Source organism: Prionailurus viverrinus, chromosome D4 (assembly GCF_022837055.1).
Source record: "Prionailurus viverrinus isolate Anna chromosome D4, UM_Priviv_1.0, whole genome shotgun sequence".
Lineage (NCBI taxonomy): Eukaryota > Metazoa > Chordata > Mammalia > Carnivora > Felidae > Prionailurus > Prionailurus viverrinus.
The window spans coordinates 44,281,129-44,306,708 of NC_062573.1; the positions used below are offsets into that span (position 1 = coordinate 44,281,129).

General features: G+C 43.2%; 1 protein-coding gene across 1 annotated transcript in view; it reads left to right on the forward strand.

Annotated features, from left to right (window-relative positions):
• Window positions 1-23,479, forward strand: part of SAXO1 (stabilizer of axonemal microtubules 1) — a 99,044-nt gene extending 75,565 nt beyond the window's left edge. Inside the window, exons 3-4 of the mRNA XM_047830398.1 lie at window positions 8,674-8,876; window positions 22,073-23,479. Of these exons, the coding sequence (XP_047686354.1) occupies window positions 8,674-8,876; window positions 22,073-23,076 (1,207 nt within the window). The 3' untranslated portion in view covers window positions 23,077-23,479. The remainder of the gene's footprint in view (window positions 1-8,673; window positions 8,877-22,072) is intronic.
• The last annotated feature ends 2,101 nt before the right edge of the window (window positions 23,480-25,580 follow it).

Below are 25,580 nucleotides of genomic sequence, written 5' to 3' on the forward strand. Positions count from 1 at the left end.
CTCTAGCTTATTTATTTTACTTATTACATTTTTTTAATGTTTATTTTTGAGAGTGAGAGACAGAGTGTGAGTGGGGGAGGGGGAGGGGCAGAGAGAGAGGGAGACATAGAATATGAAGCAGGTTCTGGGCTCTGAGCTGTCAGCATAGAGCCCAATGTGGGGCTTGAACCCACGAACTGTGAGATCACGACCTGAGTCAAAGTCAGATGCTTAACTGTGCCACCCAGGTGCCCCTCTAGCTTATCGTATCGTAAGAATATAGTATATAAGACATATCACACATCAAATACATTAATTGACTGTTATTGGTAAGGCTTCTGGTCAACAGTAGGCTATGAACAGTTTGGGGGAATGAAAAGTTATATGTGACTGCATAGGAGGTCAGCATCCCTTACCTCCTCATTGTTCAAAGGTGAGTGGTATTTCCTTTTAAATTGCTCTTGACTTCCAAACTCGGATTCTTTAGAGAATCCAGTTTAGAGACTGAACCACCTGGCTCACAGTGTATTAGGATTGCAGAAGTATCTGTATTGAGAGGGTGGGGAAACTGATCAATTTCAGGTCTGTTCTACATGTTGTAAGACTAGCAGAATCTGCCATTGACAACTTGGTTAATGGCCCCTGGGTGGTGACCTGTGATTGGTGACCCAGTGGAGTAGAAACACCTTTGAGTGCAGTTGGGCAGGGTCCCAGATATATAGTTGGTCCCCAGATGAGACCTGACAGAGGGATGCCTTCTCTGCCCCTGCATTCCTCTTCCCTACAGGGCAGGGTTGCTGGGAGGTACAGATCATAGAGTATGTAAATTATTCCAGCACAGCGCCTGCACATTACAGGACGCAAGGCCTGGTAAATTTTCTTCCTATTGCTCCCCTGTTGCTCATAATTTTGTGCTTTCCTAGTAAAGGTCCCAGATGACCCAGGTGAAGCAGAACAGCTCTAATTCATTCTGCCTCCAGGTTTTCCCCACACTAGGCCTGGAAACATCCTCGTTTGAGATTGTGGCGTAGAGGCATGAAATATTCCTACAAAAAAGTGCTATGTTCTAGATCCAAAGGAAGTCCATGTGTGGGTTATAGGGCAGAAAGACCCATAAAGAGAGAAATGAAGCCAAAAGATTCCTGAGTATGGTGGGAAGCAGCGGAGAGGGGCAACCTGAGGTGGGAGGGAGCTGAGGGACTCATCTGATGTATGACTTGAATCAGATCACTTTTATGCTAGACAGATATCTTAATATTATTTTGTTTAAGCACAATGTTTCTGAGTACTAAAAATATTATATTCTGTGCAACCTGTTTTTCCAACCTATGGCTTCTAAGACAATATGAGTTTGGGATTCATTTTACCAAGAAAATAGCAGTCTTAGAATTCTAAGAGTCTGAAGACCACACCAAGAGATGTGGACCATTCCCAAGCACTGCTTTTCCTTTTGAGAAATCATGGTCATTGCTGATGAAAAGTCCTAGGCATATGTATAAGAGACATGTAATGGGTAGGAAAAGATGAAGGTAGCCTTGAGGAATGGCTTGCAAATATCACATTGAGCTTCTAGATTCTGGTCTCCTCTCTTCATACCCAGTTTGCAGGAAATCAAGAGCAATGTGTGAAATGGAAAATGGAAAGTACAGGACAGCTTCAGATGTTGTTATGTTAGAGATATGTTTTCTGTCCAGGAAATACAGAAAAGGATGCTTTGAAGGTTGGATGTTGAAGGTTGCTCTTTATTGGCTGCCCACAAGCTTAGGAGGATGAGGACAAATCCTTATTCTGGAGCAGGAGTCCTGCCCCATCACCTAGCAGTGAGGTCCCCAGATGGAGCCCACATGCCTTACATCTCCCTGACGGTGCTTTGCTACAGCAAAAACTTCCCCTCTGACCTGTCCTAAGGTTTCCTTGCTGCATGTCACCTAAAGCCATAAACATGTCACCCAGAAGGTCTCTCTGTCTCTGCCAGATTCAGAGTAATAGTATCATTCATGTCAAAATGTGACCAAAATGGAGGACTGCAGATACTGAAAGAATTTCCAAAACAAGTTGTTAATGACCATAAGGGCCTTAAAAAGAAAAGGTAGCAGGATCAAGGTTACCCTTGGGAAGGAAAAAGGGCAGAAATGCTTCTCTCCTCCCCTTTATTTCCTTCCCCAGAGAGAGAACCAAGGGGGAAAATCAGCAGAGAGCATTTCTTCCCTTGCCCGTACCTCAACTTCATATCTCAGCCCTGTGCCTGCCACGTTGGGCAGTAGTTTTCAGAGAGTGAGAGTAAGACTATGTCCCTATCAGGGTGTATTTTTTTAAAGTTCTAATGAGCTTTTAATAAGATAAATTATCAAAGATCAAGATTTTGACCAACCGTGTTTTCCGAACTATATAAACTTAGCAGTGGCTCTGGTCAGTATACTTATATATGCAGCAGAGCTATTCCATATGAGGAAATGCAGAGGAGTCATCTGGATGCTCTGCCAGAGGCTTCTGGGAGAAGGGATGGGTCAGCCCTGCATTTGCACCCTGCTATATCTGCATGGACTGTCACTTCTCTGCCCTTAGAACTCTTATTACCTGAACTTCCACCCACTTCTCTATATAAAGTCTGACCCAACTTAGTGTCTGAGATTGGACATGGGGCTGCCACCTGCTGAATGAAAAAAGTCATGTGGCTCAAGGGTTGGCTGGGTTTGATGATTAAGCCCAGACACAAAAAACACCTGGTTTCTGGAAAGGTTATCATCCCAGCATGAGGCATGATTACAGCTGCACACAACGCTTACTGACTGTAAATCTTAGGGATTTACAGCAGGTGCCATAAGAGGAATGCTCATGATTTTCAGCCCTTCTTAATATGAAGCAGTTTCTTGCAGCCCTTAGTGATTCTCTTCTATAGGATCTGCCTTTAGCTCGGATAGAGTGCAGATCAATTTATGAATAAGAGGTTTGCACTTCAAGCCTCATTTCCCTTTAGGCATGTCACCATGTAAAACACTTGGGCCCCATTTTGGGACATTATTGTGTTAGCTAAGGCAGATCCCTAAAGATGGCAGAGTGGATAACCTGAGAAGAAAGAAGTAAGTCTTCAAGATGGTATTACATCTTTATTCTAAGGGGAGTGGAACCATGGGGAGAGTGAACGGGAGGCCTAGGAAAGAAGATGGAATGGGGTTCTGACTTGATGGGTTTGGCTTAAGGTCAGAGGGCAGGGAGCTGGCAGTGTGGATTTCTTCATTTATTGACAAGACTCTTGGTTAAACTGAGTAGAGTTAGGGGAAAGGGCTAAAAGAGAAAAGGCATTTGGAGTCCTCTCTAAATTCCAGGAAGAAAGCAGGAAAGATGGTAGTGATCCTAAGTCTTTCCCTACTCATTGGATTTTACACGTTCTCTGTTCAAATATGTACTTTTCTTATACCCCTGAGGATATACTTACAGCCCCTGTAGTTTGGGCCCAAGAATTAATGAAGAAATGCAGAAATGGGGCTCAGCACTAGACTTGCCTGGGCAATTTCAGAGCCTTTGATATTGTGTATCTTTGATTGGATTTGGAAACATTTTGACCATTATTTCCTCAAGTACTTTTTCTGTCTCTGAAGTTCTGTTCGTTTCTTTCTGCCAATCTTTTTTTCTCTGTTTTTCAAATTGGATAGTTTCTATTCATCTGTCTTCAAGTTCACGGAGTCTTTTCTCTAGCTTTATTCTGATATTAAGCCCATCCAGTGACTGTCTTATTACAGATGTTGTATATTTCAGTTTTAGAAGTTGCATTTCATTAACTTTAGATAGTTTCTATTTCTCTTAAGAATTTCCTACCTTTTAATTTATTATGACCTTATTTTGGTTTTTATAATTTAGCATAGTTAGAATAGCTGCTTTAAAATCTTTGTTTGCTAATTCTAACATCTGGGTCTGCTTGAAGTTGTTTTTCATGATTCTCTTTTTTTCCCCCTGGAAATGGGTCACATTTTTCCTGTATGTATGTCAATGAGTTTTGGATTGATCCTGTACATTGTTAAAGTTACATTGTAAACACTCTGGATTTTTTTTTTTTTTTTTACGTTCCTCCAAAGAACTTATTTTATTAATATTCCTATTTTTTTTTTAAGGCAGATAGGAGGTAATTTGATTCGATTCAAAATGCAACTCTGTGTCTTGGGTGACAGCTCCAATGTCAGTTCATCAGTTAAGTTCTTTGGCATGGTTGCTTGAAGTCTGCCTCATACATGTAAGGTCAGCAGGAGACCTGGGTCCAGTTTATGTACAGAAGCTAGAGCTTCCTGTCTTGGGTTTTCTCCTTTCCAGGAATTTTTCCTTACTTTCCAGCACCTGTGGTTGCCTCAAACTTGGTCCTCTGGTTTTTCAGTCAAAGATGGGAGGTTTTCTGTTCACATTATGGCTGCTTGGCTTGGCACGGCACAGATTGAAGCCTGCTTTCAGACTGCAAACTCTGGGAAACCAAAACAAGAAACCCGCTAGAAAATGGAAACTTACACAGAGGCTCGTGCAGTACTAGTCCCTTCTTCTACCTGTGGGCTTTGCTCCAGAATCTGCCTATCTTGTGCTCTTTAGTGCTCATAGGTAGTTGTTTTTCATATTTTTGTGCAGAGATGATGTGAAGTGGTGACAGATGTTAGCTTCAGCTCTAGTGGGCATTGAGGAGTTGAGAGAGTAGGGCAGGAGACAGAGACTGTGTAACTTGAATCCTGGAGGCAGGTTTTTAGAATCCTGTCTGTCACAGCACAGGCAAGGAGGGCTCAGTGTGTCCTTATCAGGATCAGGGCATGAATCAAGCCCTGTGAATCAGCTGTAGGATCTTTCTCAGTGTGCTGGGCTGGGCTCTCAGCCTGCCTGTGATGACATAATGGTTTCCTTAGAGGGTTCCTTTTAACCTTGGGAAATGTTTGAATTCCATGTGGAAGGTATGAAATAAAATCAACTGACAAAGAGCCAAACCCTGTAGAGGAGGGGATTGAGAGAGAGGACAAATCATGAGGAGGAGAATCACAGAGGTCAAGGGAGAGTGTTAAAAAGACGAGTGAAAGCATAGATGCTGTTAGGATGGTTCAGGATGATAATGACCTAAAGAGCAGTGACTGGACTTGGAAACCTGGCCTGGGCTAGAGGGAAGGGTTAGCAGAACTAGATTAGATGGGAGTGTGGGTGGGAGGTGAGGAAGGCAAGTCTGTGTGTAGACAACACTTTCTGGAAGAAAGAGGGGAGGGGAGTGGACTCCATTGAGGGTTGTTGTGTCACTTTAGTTTTTTCCTTTTAAGTTAGGAAAAACAGAAGAATGATCAACTAACTACTGAGAAAAGAAGCCAGGACAGAGGAAAAGGTTAAAACACAGATGAGTATATAGACAGGTTCCTGGTGGCTCAGTCAGTTAAGTGTCTGACTCTTGATCTCAGCTCAGGTCTTGATCTCAGGGTTGTGAGTTCAAGCCTCATGTTGGGCCCCATGCTGGGTGTGAAGCCGACTTAACAGTTCCTGAGGAAGAGGGAGAGGATTTAGGATAAGGATGCAGGGATTGGCTTTGGGCAAGAGGAGCAAATCTTTTTAAAATGGATTCCATTTAATATATCTATTAATTGGACACACTAACAAGTACTGAAGTTTTTGGAGATAAACATCGGTGGTTAAAAAAAGTATTACATGGCCTCTTTATCACAGTGAAAATCTTCATTTCCCACTTCGAGGCTTAGGGCCCTAGTTGGTTGTTACATTATTTCTTCTTTCATTTTGTCAGACTCTGGTCAAAAATCTTTCTTTAGCTTTGCCTGAGGATTGGAGGTCAAGTTGTTATGACTTTCCCAGCAGGGCCACTTTAACCTTTGCTTAACTTGGAGGTTTAACTCTTGGCTTTCCATACTATAGAACTTTTATGGCTGCGCACCTAAAAGAGACTTAACATCTTTGACCAATTTTTTTCTTGGTTCATAGTCATAAGGGGTACAGGGACTAGGTAGGGAATGTAACACAGGAAGAAAGGGGGGAGTGTTCTTAAAAAGAAAAAAGCTACTAAATATGAGCAATTTCTGGGAAGAATAAAATACTTTTCTCTTACATGACCTTAAAGATTGTAAGATTATGTGTGATTGGGGACATGCAGTTATGTTGTGGTTAATAGTAGATTTCAATGAATGTTCTCAACATAAAAACATAATGAGGGAACACATATATTCTGATCAAATTCACTCTTAGCCACAGTAAATATTTTTGCGTTGGATATAAATGAGTTACACTTTAAACTTAAAACTTTACCACTCTTCAGAAGTAGATCACCCCCTGCCCCCAACTCCTGCAAAGATCGTTTGCTTTGTTATAGCTGATCAGGAAATAGAACCATAGGTGTACTTTCACATAGAAACTTGAATTTTGTACCAGAGAAGGAGATTCAGTTAACAGTTTCATTCCTTAAACATGCTGAGCAAGGATTTTACTGTATCAGCTCTTATCTTTGAGTAACCAACTTCAGGATGACCCATGAGCGGTGAGTTTGGTTGGTATTTATCTGCTCTTTTCCTGTGGAAACAGCAGCAAGTAAAGGCATTAAGCATATTTTCATTGTCCTTGAGCTTGGCAGCCCTTGAAGAAAGGTTCTCACAACCTCTCTGAGGGGAAGATTGGTTCCCTCGCTAGGAATAATGGTGGAAGAGGATGTCTCTGCGTGAAGGGTCCCAGAGCATGGCAGGCCTGTGACTGGAAAGCACTCCTGGCTGCTTTGGGGTTGGGGGTGCTCCATGGGGCAGCTTGGGCATTCATCTCTGTTCTTCCTCGCTTGCCCTGGATCTCGCCTGATACTCCTTCTTGGAAATGAAGAGGGCTGAACCCTTGGGCTGCCGTCAGTGAACATGGGTTTATGTGGGGATATGTGGTCTCAGGCTGCCGCTACCCCTTTTGGGGGTGAGGAGTGCTCACCTCCTGTTGGGAGCACACTTTCCGATGAAAGTCATTTTGTGGCTCTGTGGCCCGGGGCCGCCAGTCCTCGTTCCCTGCTGCAGTTGGTTTAGTATTAAACAGACACCAGCATGAGGCACTTGTACACTAAAAAGAGTAGAAATGAGGAACTGACCCTTGGATTCTTGTTTAGCCTGTTCCCTCCATAAGCCCCAATTTACAGAGTCAGCTTCCAGATGCGTCGGGTCACTCAGCTTCCTCTTGCTGTTTGCCAACATGCGTCCCTTGGGAAGGGAGCCCAGGCTGAAGACCCTATAACTGCTGCTGAGATATATTTTTAAATCTACTCAGAGGGAGTTACTGGGAGTTCAACTGAAGCATCTCCCATTTCCCCCTTAGAGCCCTAGAGAGATGAATTCTCCTGCTTCCTAATTCCCTCCTCCCATCCCACCAAGCCCCTTCCAGGCCCCAGTTTGGGTTTATTCACAGCCATGTGTATAATTCATGCAAGACAGGTTACAGTGGAGCGTGTTACCTTTGTTAGTCAAGCATGGCTCAGTAATGCTGCTCCAGATTTTGGCCGGGAAGTAGGTTTTATTGGTGTTTGGGCCTGATGTTTTCCTGTCCGGAAACCTCCCCCTTCCCTTGGCGAGGTTGTTTTGGCAAGCACCGTCAGGGAAAAATCTCCCTTCCACTTGTCCACTTGGATAAATGGGTTCCAAGCAAAAACAGGCTGTTGTGTAAATCAGAAGCCCTTGGGGGGGGGTGGGGGGAAATGTTTGCTTAAAAGAGTTTGTACTGAGCAGTGGGGAGTCAAGACTGCCCTACCAGACAGTGCAAACTCAAGCTGAGCCCTGGTTTTGCCAGGATCATTCCTGATGATGGTACAGTTAGCATCTTGGCAATTTTAGAGCTGTGGGATGTTCTGGGAAAAGAGTGTTTCCTGTGGAGTTGAAGACCATCATACTTTTTCTGTCCTATTGTTTTCATACTCCCTGAAAGAATGGGAACACTGATGCCAGAGAGCTGAGAAATGAAAGACTCTGTGTCTCCATTTATTGTACTTTTCTGCCCTCTAGGTTTTCTATAAGATCAAGTAGAGGAAGGAGATCAATATCAGTGGGAGAAGCTATTGGGAGCACAGATTAGGAGGTGGTGGTACCTGCAAAAGAAAAGTTATTTCCCCAGTGGAGAGAGGAGGCACAGAAGAGAGGCCTTCAGAGTGGCTCAGTGTGGTTGGAGTAGAGTGTGGATCGGGGTGGAGGTAGGAGATGAGGTTGCCGTGGAAGGCAGGGGCAGGTCCAGGAATGCTTATACTCCATGCTAGAAAGTCTGGCTTTATCTGGAAGATTTTTCAGCAGGGGAGTAAAACGATCCCATTTTTGTGATCTCATTTCAGGGAGTTTATTCTGGCCACACTACGGGGATTGACATATAATTGGTGGGAATGCAGTAGGAAGTCCAGGTGGTAAATTGTCACATGATCCAAGTGAGAAATGCCTCACTTGGTCTAAAATAAGGGGGAATGACAAACTGATGAGGTGGAGGGAGGCTGCACTTGGTGAGTGATTATCCAGTGCCATGATGGGGTGGGTCCAGGATGGCATTCAGTTGTCTGACTTGGGTGAGAAGAGAATGGTAGTGTCTCTTGTGAAAGTAGGAAACAGAAGAGGAAGAACAGTTGGGGGATAGAGTAGAAGATGACTTCTCAGGAAACGTTTGTCGAATTGGGTTAAATTGAAACCCTTGTGAGTCTTCTTCTGGGTCAATGGCATGTGCTTACTTTCCTTTTAGGAGAGATTTTGGGCTTCACAAAGTGTTACCAGTGAAGGTCTACCAGCCTGACCAGTTCGTCCCAAGTGAAGAGAACATGGATTTGCTCACAACATATAAACAAGATTACAACCCATACCCTGTCTGTCGAATGGACCCCATCAAGCCTCGGGACAGTAAATATCCATGTGGTGACAAGATGGAGTGTCTGCCTACTTACAAAGGTGGGAGGGTGCTTGAGCAGCAGGTTGGGGAGGGATAGGCTGAGCCTGTTTGCAGGCCAGGGAATGTGTTTTACAGGCACACCCCCTTGGTGCAGGGGTCGGTTGAACTATGTCTTGCAGGCCAAATCTGGTCCATAGCCTGTTTTTGTAGAGCTGGAGACCTAAGAATGGTTTTTAAATTTTCAAATGATTAAAAAAAAATGAAAAGACTATTATTTTAGGAAATGTGAAAATTATATGAAATTCAAGCTTTGGCATTCCTAAGTACATTTTGTTGGAACACAGCTGTGTTCATTTTTTTACACATTATCCGTGGCTACTTTTATGCTATAGCAGTGAATTTGAGTACTTGTGATGGAGACTGTATGGCCTGTGAGGCCTAAGACCTTAATATCTGGTCTTTTATAGAAAAGATGTACCAACCCCTGCCTTAGCTTGCTGTTGGAAGTCTATGCTGGGAAAGTGTTTCAAATTTAAGCTAAGTTAGGTTCCATCGTTGATTGAGTGATTCATTCATCCATTTAAAAAATTATGGAAACATAACATACACACAGAAAAATGTACAAATCTTAATCATACAGACCAGTGATTTTTTTAAAAATTAAAATAAATTATTTGAGAGAGAGAGAGCGTGAGTGAGGGAGAGGGGCAGAGGGAAAAAAGAGAATCTTAAGAAGGCTCCACACTTAGTGAGGAGCCTGATGTGGGGCTCAATCCAATGACCCTTGGATCATGACTGAGCCGAAATCCAGAGTCAGATGCTCAATCGACTGAGCTACCTAGGTACCCCCAGACCAATGAATTTTGAGTGAACACATCCCTGTAAACAACACCCGGCTCAAGATATACAACATTGATCCCATGTAGGATAGAATCATTATTCTGACTTTTAAAACCATAAATTAATTTTGCCAGTTTTGTACTTCATATAAGTGGGATTGATTCACTCTTTATTGAGCATCTGTTACATCACAGGCATGGTATTAGGGTCTGTGAAGGAAGTAGAATCTGCCTTAACTTAATAGTCCTGTAGGAGAGACAGGATATGGACGGTAGGTACAGTGAAAGCAGTGTGGTGGTCACTCTATGGAGCACAAGCCACAGGCTGAGACCACAGGAACCGAGGTCAGATGGTAATCCCTAACTCTTTTGCTTATGATGCACATGGTCACATGGTTGCCCTAGGAATATGTGTTTAACCCTTCATGTAACATGTTTGTGGATCCCTGAGTGACTGGGATAATAGTTGCGTTTATTTAGCCAAGCCAAACACTTAGACAAGGGGAGGTGGAGAGGCCTGAGGCAATGTAGGAATCCTCCTGAAGCCCTTCCAGCGGCTCTCAATCTATCATTCCAAAGGCACCACACATGGCCGAGCTTCTCTGCTTCTTGCAAGAACCTGGACTCTTGACATTTTGCCACCTCATCTTTCGTATTGTTCTCTTTCTTCCACTCTTTTGTTGTCACCTTCTGCCAAGCTACATTTTGGACATTGTCATACCCTGAAATGGCTCCTCCTTTATGCACTTCATCATCCAGTGCTCCCAGCTTGCTTTCTTAACTACTCCCACCAAGACAGTTTTTGGCCTCATTGGGATCCCCTGTCCACTTGTGCCTCAGTCTCCCTTCTCCCCATCAGCCCCTCCTGTGTCTATACCCCCTGTAGCCTATTCTGTGGTATATCACTGCAAGCCCATCTTTTATGCCTTCTCTCTATTGTCCTTTTGTTGCTTCCTGCCAGCAAAGCCCTAATCCTGCCTGTTCCACATCTACATCTAGGCTTATATACCTGAGCATGTCTCCAATCTTATCCACTTGTATCCATTTTCCACATAAAGGAACCGGGGAGATCTTTTAAAAATGGCAATGTGAAGGGTGCCTGGGTGACTTAGCCAGTTGAGCGTCTGACTTTGGCTCAGGTCATGATCTCATGGTTAGTGAGTTTGAGCCCTGCATCAAGCTCATTGCTGTCAGCACGGAGCCCACTCCTGATCCTCTGTCCCTCTCTTTCTCTGCCCCTTCCCCACTCATGCTTTCTCTTTCTCTCAATAAATAAATAAGTAAAATGGCAATATGAAGGGCTCCTGGGTGGCTCAGTCAGTTAAGCAACTGACTTCGTTTTGGCTCAGGTCATGATTTTATGGTTTGTGAGTTCGAACCGTGTGTTGGGCTCAGCAGTAGGCAGCTTGGAGCCTGCTTGGGATTCTCTCTCTGCCCCTCCCCCACTCGCTCTGTCTGTGTCTCTCTCAAAAGAAAGAAAGAAACTTAAAAAAATAGAGAAAAAAATGGCAATGTGATCTGACCCCCTCTCCACTTAAAATTCCTCAAATAGTTACTATGGTCCTTAGGATAAAGTCCCAAACCTTTACCAACTCCTCTTGTAGTACTTTGTAGATTTTGGCGTCTCCTCCCAGTGCCATTTACTCTGGCTGTAAGGACCTTCTTTCAGTTTCTTCCCTGCATTTCTTTTCTATCTCAGGGCATGTTGCACATGCTACTGCCTCTTTATAAAGCCCTCCTCCCTTCCCCTATCTAGCACTCATCCTTCAATAAGCAGTGGAAACATCACACCCTTCGAAACCCTTCCAGACTTTCCCCAATGCCAGACCGTAAACATGCTGCTAGATGCTCTAAGAGTGCCTGGTGCACCTCTGTTTTGTAATTCAGTGTGTAATTCTATTCGTTTTGCTTAACATTTGTCTCCTTGGCCAGGCTGCAATCTCTAAGATGGCAGGGATCTGTCTTTTTCTTTGCCAGTTACCCGCAATAAAGCAGGCACTGTCATAGAAGCTTTACAAAGAAGTTATTATAGCCAGGTGCATGGTGCAGTGGCATTTTTACCTCTACAGGACTCATTCATCTCCCTTTTCATCCAGGTTTTGCAGAAGGCAAGAAAGGGGGTACTATAGACCCTGAAGAGACAGAAAGGAGGCACAAAACTAGAGTTAACCCTTATCTCTGATGGGACAGGGAGCAGGGACTCTGATAGGGTACATCCAGCTACAGACACTCCTTTCCTTCATATATTCCCTATGAGCCTCCTTGATTTATGAATCTTCATGGAGTTAGAGGCTTTTCAGTACAACTGCCTGCTCAGCTCAATTCCCCTTCTCACCTTGCCCCAGGTGTAGAGAGTGGTCTGGGAGTGAGAAGTGGTCTTTGCCTACCCTAGAGGTTGGCGAGGATGGAGTTATTTAAAGAAAAGTCCTCCCTATTCATCCTGACAAAATACTCACCACTCAAACACACCGGAAAAAACCCAACCTAGTACCTGTGTTTAAATGTCCCATATTCTGGGGCGTCTTGGTGGCTCAGTTGGTTAAGCGTCCGACTTCGGCTCGGGTCATGATCTCACAGTTCGTGGGTTCAAGCCCCGCATCGGGCTCTGTGCTGACACCTTGGAGCCTGAAGCCTGTTTCAGATTCTGTGTCTCCCTCTCTCTCTGCCCCTCCCCCATTCAGACTCAAAAATAAATAAACATTAAAAAAAATTAAAAAAAACTAAATGTCCCATATTCCTCCCCTTCTCTAGATAGTTACATCTGACATTGCCCTCTGCAAACCAGAGAGTAATAGTCCACTGTTAAAACTGAATCATGGTTGACTTTTTCCTACTGATAAAATTGAGAAAACCCTATTTTCTTTTCCCTGTAAAGAAAATTCTGACACCTATTAACTGCTTACCTACTTACACAGAATTAATGAGCAAATACTAGTTAGGTATCAACAGGACTGCTCAGAACCAGGCATACTCAGATGAAGGAGGGGTTTTGTTCTGGCTCTGTGTGCACTTGGGGTTGAAGTTGGTAGTTCTCCTCTGAAATTCAGATTTATTTTTATTTTTATTAAAAAAAAATTTTTTTAATGTTTATTTATTTTTGAGACAGAGAGAGAGCATGAACAGGGGAGGGGCAGAGAGAGAGGGAGACACAGAATCTGAAACAGGCTCCAGGCTCTGAGCTGTCAGCTGAGCCTGATGCGGGGCTTGAACTCACGGACCGTGAGATCATGACCTGAGCCGAAGTCGGATGCTTAACCAACTGAGCCACCCAGGCGCCCCTGAAATTCAGATTTAAAAGCAATTCAGTATGTAGCCAAAGGAAATGCTTTTGTAGTTAGATTTGACCCATAGGTGCCAGTTTGCAACTTATGTGTCTTAATAGATTTTTAGAATAATACTTACCATATTCAACTAATTTAAGTGGTTTATTTGTTGTATTACTCCCCTATGATATAGTGGCTTCCAAAACTGGGCCTTGACCACCCAACATCTGTATTCTCAGCATTTAGCACAGGGCATGGTACAACAAAGGCATTTTTAGTGAAGAAAAAAAATGAATGAGTAGTTCTGGACCATTGTTTACAAGGGCCCCAGGTGACACGGTTTGGCATTAGATTTACACAAATCCCCACCCAGCCTATTACTCTGTGGGTCCTGGCTAAGAGCAGGAGTGAAGCTCAGGGAAGACCCAGGACATTTACTCTCCCCTTGGACCAGTCCTGCATAACCTCATGCCTGTGTGAGGGGGCCATATCCTTGCCTTATCTCTTTGTGTGTCACCTTTCCATGGCTTGTTTGTCTCTCGTAGCCATTTGCTGCTTCAGTAAGTCTTTCTCATAGCAACCTTCATGGTCTCATGGGCACATATCGATTCTCCTTCCAAAGGAAAAGAGAAACCAAAGTCCAACGTCATTAACTATGTGTATTTCAATGGGGGCCATCTATATTATATGTTCCACTTACTGTAGTTCTACAGGAAAAATAGGCAAACTTTTTTTTCCTTCTATTATGGCCAGCACCTTTACTGGGGTCCAGCAAACCGCCATTAAATATGTTCCAGCAGCATTTGGTTGTAATTTTGACATTTTCAAAACAGTGTGCAATTGGAAAGATTGAAAGTGTAATTACTTGATGCTTAGCTTTACGTTTAGTTTTTTTTTTTTTTTTTTAAGACACATTATTGAATGGAATCTCTTTTAAATAGATTCTTGCCAATTACCCACATGACACCCTGGCCCTGAAGGGCTTTACTGATGGCTTTTCAGGCGTGTAAATAGTTTGTCATGTGGAATTCTGAGGTTTTCAAGGTCCTATGGAGGTTTTTTGTAATACATGTTGGGTGGAGGAAGTTAGGAGGTTGGATAATAATGTGGTTTCGGGGCGCCTGGGTGGCGCAGTCGGTTAAGCGTCCGACTTCAGCCAGGTCACGATCTCGCGGTCCGTGAGTTCGAGCCCCGCGTCAGGCTCTGGGCTGATGGCTCAGAGCCTGGAGCCTGCTTCCGATTCTGTGTCTCCCTCTCTCTCTGCCCCTCCCCCGTTCATGCTCTGTCTCTCTCTGTCCCAAAAATAAATAAACGTTGAAAAAAAAAAAAAATTTAAAAAAAAAAAAAAAAAAAAAAAAAAAAAATAATGTGGTTTCAACTGTATTGTTGGGGATCAGAAATCACACGAGGCAACTTTCAGCCTTGGAACCTGTTTTCTTAACACCTCATCCATCACAGAAGAGGGCCAGAAAAGCCCTGTCCTACCCACCCCCATGTACCTTGAGGCAGTGTGTAGGCATCTACAGGTAGATGCCCCCATTTTAGTGAGGCCTGAAGTCTGAAGGGGAAACATGTGGTTTATATTCAGCAAGATGGTTCCCTCTAAGGCCCCCTAATGCTTTCAAGATGCTGATAGAGCCATTAATGGCTCTTGGAGAAAGATTAGATTTTCAATTAAAATGAGTCCAATTTAAAATAAATAGTTGGTAGTATTATTGGCCTAAAATAAACTTAAGAGTGTGCCTGGGGGTGGGGGTGTCAGCACTTCCGGAGTGGTGGAGTGAGGAGCTTAGTAAATCCTCTTCCCAAAAAGCAATAATATAACTGGACCAAACAATAAAAATCAACTATTTTAGGGCTCTGGAAATCAACTACAGGCATACAATGAATTGAGAAGCATTTATTTAAGAATAACTGCTAAACCATCATTACAAAAAGTGGGAGTTTGTGGTGTTTAATCCTGGGGCAGCGTCCATGACCTGTGCCCCCATGTTTGATCTGCATGGTGGTTCTGCCTGGGTAGGCTATGCTGTGAAACCCAGCAGCTCTCCTGTCAGTTGGGGCTAACTTGATTTGGAGTACAATACGTACCCAGGGGTTTCAGTAAAAACAATACTGATCTCAGCAACAACAACAAAAAAAATCAGTGAATACAACTTTTGCAGCTAGTGTGGGGTTGCAGAATTAGTTGTTGAGCAACAGACCAGCAGACCAGCCAGAAATCTAACAAGGAAATCCAGAGAATGAGAAAGCGCCTTGTGGTATAGAAGATTGTATATGGGTAAGGCAGTATATAGGCTCAAGAAAGATAAAGAGACAAGGCCTAGTTATCTACTCACCTTCCCTGGCTGATTATGATGCCTGGTTCAGGTACAGAGGAGACATGAGAAATCCCAGAAGGAACTGAAAGCCAAGGCAGAATTGTAAATTGTCTGATCTTTGACTCTGTCCCTTAACCCACACACATAGTCATTAGCAAAGGGTGAAAGCCATACTGGCTTAAGGTGTTTAAGCATTTTTTGACAGTCATTGGTTGATTACTAAATAATGCTAACCCAGGGTGACTTGTAGGAATCTTGGCTTAAAAACAATTAAAAAAGGAAATTAAGCAAAAACATCAGTGATCACACACTTAAAGGGAGATAAAACTGTGTAGAATTACTGCAGGCAAGTTACTAAACAGCAAAAACAGCTTCCAGTGGGGTCAGAATCCAGAATTGCTGGATAGCATGTTATCTAAAATGTTGAGTTTTAACAAAAAATCATGAGGCCTAAAAAGAAACAGGGGAATGTAATCCATGAATAGGGGGTGGGGGGGAAGCAGTGAATAAAAACTAACCCTGAAGGGGCCCAGATATTAGACCTACCAGACAATATTTCAAAGTACCTGTTATAAATATGTTCAAAGAACAACAGTAAACCATGTTTAAAGAAATAAAAATATGACAATTTCCCATCAGATAGAGAATACCAATAAAGGGAAGTTATAAAATCAAATGAAAACACTGGAGTTGAAAGAACAATAGCAACAAAATAATTCCAGGGACTTAACACCAGATTTGAGTTGGCAGAAGAAAGAAATGGGGATAAATAAACAAATATTATCTAATCTGAACAACAGGGAAAAACTGAGGAAAGTAAACTCAGACTTGTGGGATACTATCAACTGTACCAACAGACTCATAATTGGAGCCCCAGAAGAAGAAAAAGGCAGAAAGATTAATCTACATATCCAAGAAGCATAATCCAAATAGAATAAACAGAGATCCAAACTTAGTCACATAATAGTCAAACTGTTGAAAGCCAAAGCCAAAGATTTGAAAAGAAGCAAAAATGAAAAAACAAAAAACAAAAAACAAAAACAAAACCCATCACATACAGGGAAATGACAATAAAACAAAGTTCTCATCAGAAACAATGGAGGACTGAAGGCAGTAAGATGACCCTCACTACCCTCTTTGGCAGCCAACAGTTCTCTGTATTTAAGAATCTGGGTTTTTTGTTGTTGTTGCTCATTAAAAAAAAATTATTTTTTTCAGCATTTATTTTTGAGACACGCACACACAGTATGAGGAGGGGAGGGGCAGAGAGAGAGACAGACAGACAGAATCTGAAGGAGGCTCCAGGCTCCAAGATGTCAGCACAGAGCCTGACATGGGGCTCAAACCCATGAACTGTGAGATCATGACCTGAGCCAAAGTCAGATGCTTAACTGACTGAGCCATCCAGGCACCCCTGTTTTGTTTTTTTAGATTCCACATACATGTGAAATCATATGGTATTGGTTTTTGTCTGACTTATTTGACTTAGCATAATATCCTCTAGGTCCATCCATGTTGTCCTGCATGGCAAGATTTCATTCCTTTTCATGGCCAAGTGATATTCTATTGTGTATATATACCACATCTTCTTTATTCATTCATCTATAAATCGACACTTGCATTGCTTCCATACCTTGGCTATTGTCAATAATGCTGTAATAAACACAACTATTACTGGCTCTTTAAAATTTTTTTTAATGTTTATTTTTGAGAGAGAATGAGCAGGGGAAGGGGCAGAGAGAGAGGGAGACAGAGGATCTGAAGCAGGCTCCTTGGTGAGAATGGAGAGCCCAATGCGAAGCTCAAACTCATGAACTGTGAGATCATGACCCGACCCAAAGTTGGACACTTAACCAACTGAGCCACTCAGGTGCCCCTGACTGGTTCTTTTAAAAGTATTTTCTGTCTCTTTGTTGAAGTTTTCATTAGAAACTCTTCTCTAGGGTCCAGTGAGTATCTTTATGACCACTACTTTGTTTTTTTTTTTTTTTTTTTAGTTTTAATTATTTTATTTATTTTTTTTCAATATATGAAATTTATTGTCAAATTGGTTTCCATACAACACCCAGTGCTCATCCCAAAAGGTGCCCTCCTTAACACCCATCACCCACCCCCCCCTCCCTCCCACCCCCCATCAACCCTCAGTCTGTTCTCAGTTTTTAACAGTCTCCTATGCTTTGGCTCTCTCCCACTCTAACCTCTTTTTTTTTTTTCCTTCCCCTCCCCCATGGTCTTCTGTTAAGTTTCTCAGGATCCACATAAGAGTGAAACCATATGGTATCTGTCTTTCTCTGTATGGCTTATTTCACTTAGCATCACACTCTCCAGTTCCATCCATGTTGCTACAAAAGGCCATATTTCATTCTTTCTCATTGCCACGTAGTACTCCATTGTGTATATAAACCACAATTTCTTTATCCATTCATCAGTTGATGGACATTTAGGTTCTTTCCATAATTTGGCTATTGTTGAGAGTGCTGCTATAAACATTGGGGTACAAGTGCCCCTATGCATCAGCACTCCTGTATCCCTTGGGTAAATTCCTAGCAGTGCTATTGCTGGGTCATAGGGTAGGTCTATTTTTAATTTTCTGAGGAACCTCCACACTGCTTTCCAGAGCGGCTGCACCAATTTGCATTCCCACCAACAGTGCAAGAGGGTTCCCGTTTCTCCACATCCTCTCCAGCATCTCTAGTCTCCTGATTTGTTCATTTTGGCCACTCTGACTGGCGTGAGGTGATATCTGAGTGTGGTTTTGATTTGTATTTCCCTGATAAGGAGCGACGCTGAACATCTTTTCATGTGCCTGTTGGCCATCCGGATGTCTTCTTTAGAGAAGTGTCTATTCATGTCTTCTGCCCATTTCTTCACTGGGTTATTTGTTTTTCGGGTGTGGAGTTTGGTGAGCTCTTTATAGATTTTGGATACTAGCCCTTTGTCCGATATGTCATTTGCAAATATCTTTTCCCATTCCGTTGGTTGCCTTTTAATTTTGTTGGTTGTTTCCTTTGCTGTGCAGAAGCTTTTTATCTTCATAAGGTATGACCACTACTTTGAACTCTCTGGCATGTTGCTTACCTCTGTTTTGTTTAGCCCATTTTCTGTGGTTTTGTCTTGTTCTTTCATCTGGGACATATTCTTGTGTCTGCTCCTTTTTAACTCTGTGTTTATTTATTTATTTATTTATTTAAATTTTTTTTTTTAAACGTTTATTTATTTTTGAGATGGAGAGAGACAGAGCATGAACGGGGGAGGGTGAGAGAGAGGGAGACACAGAATCTGAAACAGGCTCCAGGCTCTGAGCTGTCAGCACAGAGCCCGATGCGGGGCTCGAACTCACGGACCGTGAGATCATGACCTGAGCCGAAGTCGGCCGCTTAACCGACTGAGCCACCCAGGCGCCCCTCTCTGTGTTTATTTCTATTACCAACATGCATTACTGGGGAAATTTAAATTAAACTGCAATGGGATTCCACTAAACACCTACTACAATGTCTGTAATTAAAACACAGTAACAAGAGGCACCTGGGTGGCTCAGTCGGCTAGGCTTCTGACTTTGGCTCAAGTCATGATCTTACAGTTTGTGGGTTTGAGCCCCACGTCGGGCTCTGTGCTGACAGCTCGGAGCCTGGAGCTTGCTTTGCATTGTCACCCTCTCTCTCTCTGTTCCTCCCCCACTCACACAGTTTCTCTCAAAAATAAAGATTAAACAACAACAACAAGCATTGGTGAAGATGTGGAGAAATTGCTGGTGAGAATGTAAAATGGTACATTCACTTTGGAAAAGTTTGTGCTATCTTAAAAAGTTAAACATAGATAAACCATATAACATAGGTTACTCCATTTACCTATCTACCTAAGAGAAATGAAATATATATCTACACAAAGACTTGACCGTGAATGTTCATAGCAGAAAATTTCCTAATAGCCAAAAAGTATAAACAACCCAAATATTCATCAATATTTGATAAGCAAAATTTGGTGTATCCATATAATGTATACTATTCAGCAATTAAAAGGAGTGAATTGGGGGCACCTGGGTGGCTCAGTTGGTTGAGCGCCCGACTTCGGCTCAGGTCATGATCTCGCGGTTTGCGAGTTCGAGCCCCGCATTGGGCTCTGTGCTGACACCTCAGAGCCTGGAGCCTGCTTTGGATTCTGTGTCTCTGTCTCTCTCTGCCCCTCCTCCACTCATGCTCCGTGTCTCTGTCTCTCAATAATAAATAAATGTTAAAAAATTTCAAAAAAAAAAAAGGAGTGAACTGATACATGCTACGACAGGGATTAATCTCAATTATGTTACATGAAAAAGCCAAGTGCAAAACACTATATATTGTGCAATTATATTTATATAAAATGTATAGAAAGTGTGCATTTATAGAGACCAAGAGCAGATGGAATGGGAATAAAGATTAATTGCAGATAGGCTTGATCGATACTTTTGGGGTAGAAATGTTCTGTAACTGGATTTTGGTGATGGTTGTACAGGTCTGTAAAAGTTATTGAATAATTAAAAAATGTAAGATGGTGTATTTTGTGTTATACAGGTTATATCTCAATAAAGTGTTTTAAAAGAAAGTGTGCCTATGGAGTCCACGGGTATTGGCTATATATAACCAAGGCCCCTGAGAAGCTGCTTTTGTACTAATCCTTTGTAAAGCTGTAAACAAGAGAATTCCCTGTGGATTCAGAGGGTCCACTAGGATTTCATACTGGTTACTTTAGATCTGGTAATTGATAGGCACAATGGGGGCAATGTAGGACTTTGGTGTGAGCCCAGTATTACAAAAAGAACGGAAGCAGTGTCAAAGTGTTTGAATGACATAGTTTGCTGTCCTATTTTTCTCACCTACATTGTTAATTTCAAAGCTGCCCCTTAGATCTGTGTGGGGAAGTTACTTTAAAAGTCTTTTGTGGTGTCTGAGGACAAAACCTCCTCAGGATGCATGGGGGCCATCCTTAGGGCAGGTTTTCTTTGGGTGCAGACCTCTTGTTATCTTGGCCATTCCAGTCCCCCCCAGCAAAGGTTCCTCTTGAGACAGACATCCTGTAGATATAGGTGGCCAATTCTTTTCATTCTTCAAACATGCTGAAATTCTCCTCTTTCTGCAAATATTCTCTGATTATTTTCCACTAGTATTTTCTTGAACCTTCATTCTCTCCAGATACACAGTGCTCCTAACTATAATACAGGCTGTCAGAAGAGCATGACTTTGGAGTCAACTATGTGGTTTAAATTCCAACTCTTAATTCCCTAGCCATGTGACTTTGAGAGAAATTTCTTAGCCTCTCAGTCCTGCTCTTGGACTCCAGATAAATCGAGGCATTTATCCAAGGGATACAGGTGTGCTGTTTCAAAGGGACACATGCACCCCCATGCACTATCAACAATAGCTAAAGTATGGAAAGAGCCCAAATGTCCATCGGTGGATGAATGGATAAAGAAGAGGTGGTATAGATACACAATGGAGTATTACTTGGCAATCAAAAAGAATGAAATCTTGCCATTTGCAAGATGGCAACTGGATGGAACTGGAGAGTATTATGATAAGTGAAATTAGCCAGTCAGAGAAAGACAAAAATCATATAACTTCACTCATGTGAGGACTTTAAGACACAGAACAGATGAACATAAGGGAAGGGAAACAAAAATAATATAAAAACAGAGAGGGGGACAAAACAGAAGAGACTCATAAATATGGAGAACAAACAGGGTTACAGGAGGGGTTGTGGGAGGGGGGATGGGCTAAATGGGTAAGGGGCACTAAGGAATCGACTCCTGAAATCATTGTTGCACTATATGCTAACTAATTGGGATGTAAATTTTAAAAAATAAAATTAAAACTTAAATAAATATGAAACAACAAACAAAAAGGAAATCTGTAAAATAGAGGTAATTATACCCATCACAAAGGGTTGTAAGATGAAACAAGGTCATGTATGGAAATTCCTGAGCACAGTTAGCTGGTACATAGTGTTCCTTGATTGTCAGAACCAGGTAGTGGAATCTGGAGGAAATTCCTGGAATTTCTCCAGGAAATCTGGAGCTGGATTTGCATTCAAGCTTTTCTACTTCTAGCCAAGTGACCTTGGCAAATTTCCCTAAGTTCTCTGTGCCTCTGTTTCTGCATCTTTAAAATGGGAATATTGAAAGCAGCCACCTGATTAGGCCTGTCTAATGATTAAATGAGTTCATATAGAAAGTATTTAGAACATTGACTATCATATAATAAACTCAATGCAGGTGGCAGCTGCTATTCTCTCACTAGCCAGTACAATGCCCCTATTCTCTTGGGGCAGCATATTTGCTTTATATGGATTAAATGTGTGGGTTATAGGGATACAATCATGGTCACAATATGGGAAGAGAGGTCTGTTTGGTCTGGCTGGTGGCCCACCAGTGGGGGGTTGTGAATCCCCTGTCTCACTACAGCATGCATATCTTCCCAGTCACTCTGTGCTGATTCAGAAAGGGCACTTCCCCACAGAAGAACAGAACTGTTCTTGGATCAGGAGAAGCCAGTGGTTGGACTCCTCAGAGGGAATCAGATCACTAGGTCCTCCCACAGTGGTGGACCCTCTAAGATCCCTGCATGCGGCATTGTGGGGTATGATGAGACTCCTATAAATGTATCTGTTTTGAACAGTAACTGCAAGTACCATAAAGTTGAAATATTAAATCCTTGGTTGAGGTGGTGGTAGGAACCTATTCTTCCTTTGTCTCAAGGACCATCTCGCTGGAGACTGGTTTAAGGCTTTGGAGCCCCTTAGAATACATGCAGGTTATATGGACTTGATTTGTAAGTGATTACCACTTCTGTTTTATTTTCAGCTGATTATTTACCCTGGAACCAACCAAGACGAGAGCTACTTCGTCCGGAACACCATTACCGACCAGCATCAACCAGGTTTGATAGTAGAACTACACACCAGGATGACTATTCTGTAAAGGGCCTAGTGAGCACCATGAGCTGTAAGCCTCTGGCCATGCCCAAGCTCTGTAACATCCCCCTGGAGGATCTGACTAACTACAAGATGAGCTATGTGGCCCACCCGATGGAGAAACGCTTTGCGTATGAGGCAGCGAAGTTCAGTCCCTGTGAAATCCCCTTTGAAAGCCTTACCACCCATAAAGAGTCTTTCCGGGGCCTGATGGGAGAGCCAGCCAAGAGCCTGAAACCTCCAGCCAGGTCCTGTGGTTTAGAAACGCCTTTCTCTAACACCACTGAGTTTAGAGACAAGTACCAAGCTTGGCCAACGCCCCAGATGTTCTCCAAAGCTCCTGTCACTTATGTCCCTCCTGAAGAAAAGATGGACCTTCTGACAACAGTGCAGGCCCATTACATGTACCCTAAGGGTGCCCCAGCTCAGTCCTTCCGGCCAGTGATCTCAGTCAAGAAGGGTGGCCACTTTGAAAGCTCCACTACCACCAAGGACGACTACAAGCAGTGGCCGGGGACGCGCATGGAGCCAGCCAAACCCATTCCCCAGCTGAACATTCCCACTGAGCCCTTGGACTGTCTGACTACCACGCGGGCTCACTATGTGCCCCACCCACCCATCAATACCAAAAGCTGTAAGCCTCCTTGGGCTGGCTCCCGAGGAAATATCCCTGTGGAGGGCCAGACCACATACACCATCAGCTTTACTCCCAAGGACATGGGCAGGTGCCTGGCTTCATACCCTGAGCCTCCTGGCTACATTTTTGAGGAAACGGATGCTTTGGGGCACAAGATATACAGGCCGGTCTCCCGGACAGGCTCTCAGCAGGGCAGCCGTCTTTCTGTAGGTGATTCAGAAAACCCCAACCAGCGAGAGTTGGCAGTGTTAGCCTGATTTTTAAAAAACTGTTACTTAGAAATTGCACAATACTTTTAAAAGCAGATGATTGAGAGTTATTTGTTGGCCAAAAAAGAATTCCCCAAAGTGGAAAAAAAAAAAGTCTTCAGCATCATTTCCAGGACACTTGAATAAAATGAGAATCGCTTGACTCAAGGAAAATGACATTTAATCACTGGCTAAATACTCCCCTTTACCCTCCGTTGGCTGCCTAGCCCCCTTGGTCCCTTACCTTGTGCTGATGGAATCAAAGCTGGTCTGAAGGGTTTTTCTCTGAACCAGAAGTATTTTATTAATTTAACCATTGCATGGATTGCCATCATAATTGACCCTTGCCAAGTATGAAGTGCTAAAAAATAAACTTTGTTTGGGGGGGAATGGGTCTGCAGGTCTGTGTGCTCACCCCACAGGCTGTCTCTGCAGAGAACAGCGTGTGTTCCTTGAGACCTCTGGGGAGACTCCAGACTCCAGCCCCCATCGCATCCCAGTACTAGTGAGAGTACCTTGTGTCCAGTCTGGAGTTTTGTGTTCTCTCTGCCCAGGGCTGCTTTACAGGACATCCCTTCTACCTTTTCACACCCTGACATACCAGCCAAGAGTAGTGCTGTCTGAATAGTGCTGTTCAGTCACAGGAAATGGAGGGGGTGGGGGAGAAAGAGAGCCTGTGGCAGTCTCAGGGGAGCATGGACGTGCCAGGTCTCTCTTACCCCCAAACCAGTGCTGGCTCTGATTCCAGAGAGTGGAGGGGGGAAAAAGGGCCCCTTTTCAACCAGGTAGTTGGCAGGCGCCCCCCTGGGCTGTGAGCAGAAACTGTGGGCTCTACTAAGTTCTTGGAGCCTGGAACAATTGCTCTGTGCTGGGCTGGTTCTTGGAAGGCTGGACCTGCTTTGTTTTTAAAATGACAGCTGTGACCAGACTTGTGGTGAAGCTTGACATAGTGATGAGTTGGACCCTGTCTTGGAGAAAAGGCTGCAGATTTCTCTTTTGGGTGTAAGGCTTGATTCTAAGGCTAGGTAATTTGGTGATGTTTTTAAAGTTTATTTTTATTTATTTACTTTGAGAGAAAGGGAGAGAGGGAGAGAGAGAGAAAGTGGGGGGAGGGGCTGAGAGAGGGAGAGAGAGAGAATCCCAAGCAGGGTCTGCACTGTCAGAGTGGAGCCTGACATGGGGCTTGAACCCACAAACTGTGAGATCATGACCTGAGCTGAAACCAAGAGTTGGACACTTAACCAACTGAGCCACACAGGTGTCCCCTTTTTTTGAATTGGAAAGAATTGAGCAAAGATTTTGTCCAAGAGGATTTATGCCAGGGTCAGATGGATTCTGGGTAAACCTCACTCAGAGGGATGCAGGCTGACACCAGGGACACTTACCTCCCTTTTGAGCCCACAGAACCCCAAATATATTCCATAGTCTTAGAAATCTTGGGAACGGTGTGTGGGGGAGGAGACTTCAGTTCAAATCTGAACTAGAGACTTGGTTTTAGGCTCAGTGCCTGGTTCATGGGCAAGAAACCTGTATCTTTTATCTGGGGTCCAGTCTTTCTGTGCCTCTTAGTTGCCTGGCCCAGACCTCTGAGGTCCCATGCCTCGCAGCCTCACTATGAAGTTTGGTTTGTATCACTGAATTGGGATAAAAATCATTTAATCCTCTTGTTGGTTATATGGGGTCTGGATACCTACCTGCCTTTATGGGGTAGAAAGGCTCAGAGAAGTTATGTACCTTGCCCAAGGCCACAGCGTTTAGAGCACCAAGGTCAAGATTAGAACCCAGGCATTCTGATTCAAGATCCAGTGCTCTTCCCATGGCAACAGGTACTTCCCATCTGCCACGTCCCAGATCACGTGGTTCCACAAACACCATCAAACCACATTCTCTCTGAGCTCCTTCCTGGAGTGCATTAAGCTAAAGGAGACCACTAAGGAGGGTGAGTTCTATTTTTATTTCATCATTTTTTACAAGTCAAAAATATTGGCAGTTGACTTAGAAAGCCAAATGGTGCTAAATGCTTATAAAAATGCAACAATCTCTTATGCTCCAGCCTCTTGGCCTCCCCCATTATTGGTTCCCCAGAAAAAAATGTAACATTATTTTATCTGTCTCTGCTAATATTTTCCTTCATATTCTTAAATCATATACATATATTGTTGTCTGTTGACTTAACGATTTTAGACATGGTCTGTTTTGGTAGATTGGGAATTTTAGTTCTCTCATACTCCCTGCTTCTTCCTTTCCTCTTAGTTATAGGACCATGCTCTGTATATCAAGACCAATAAGCTTTTCTAATGTTTCTGATGACTACAAAGAAGCTGAAGAAGGATGGATGGACCTGGCCTGTTGAAGAGTGCTAGCCCTCTGGTGGTGAGGAATTTCCTCTGAGTCCTTCCTTTGTGACATTTAGGGGTTACCTCCAGGTGACCTCAGGCTAGATGAGCCACTTAGGGCATCTCTACCTTGCCCACTTCTACCAGAATTAAAGAATCTGCTCTCTTCTGTCTGTC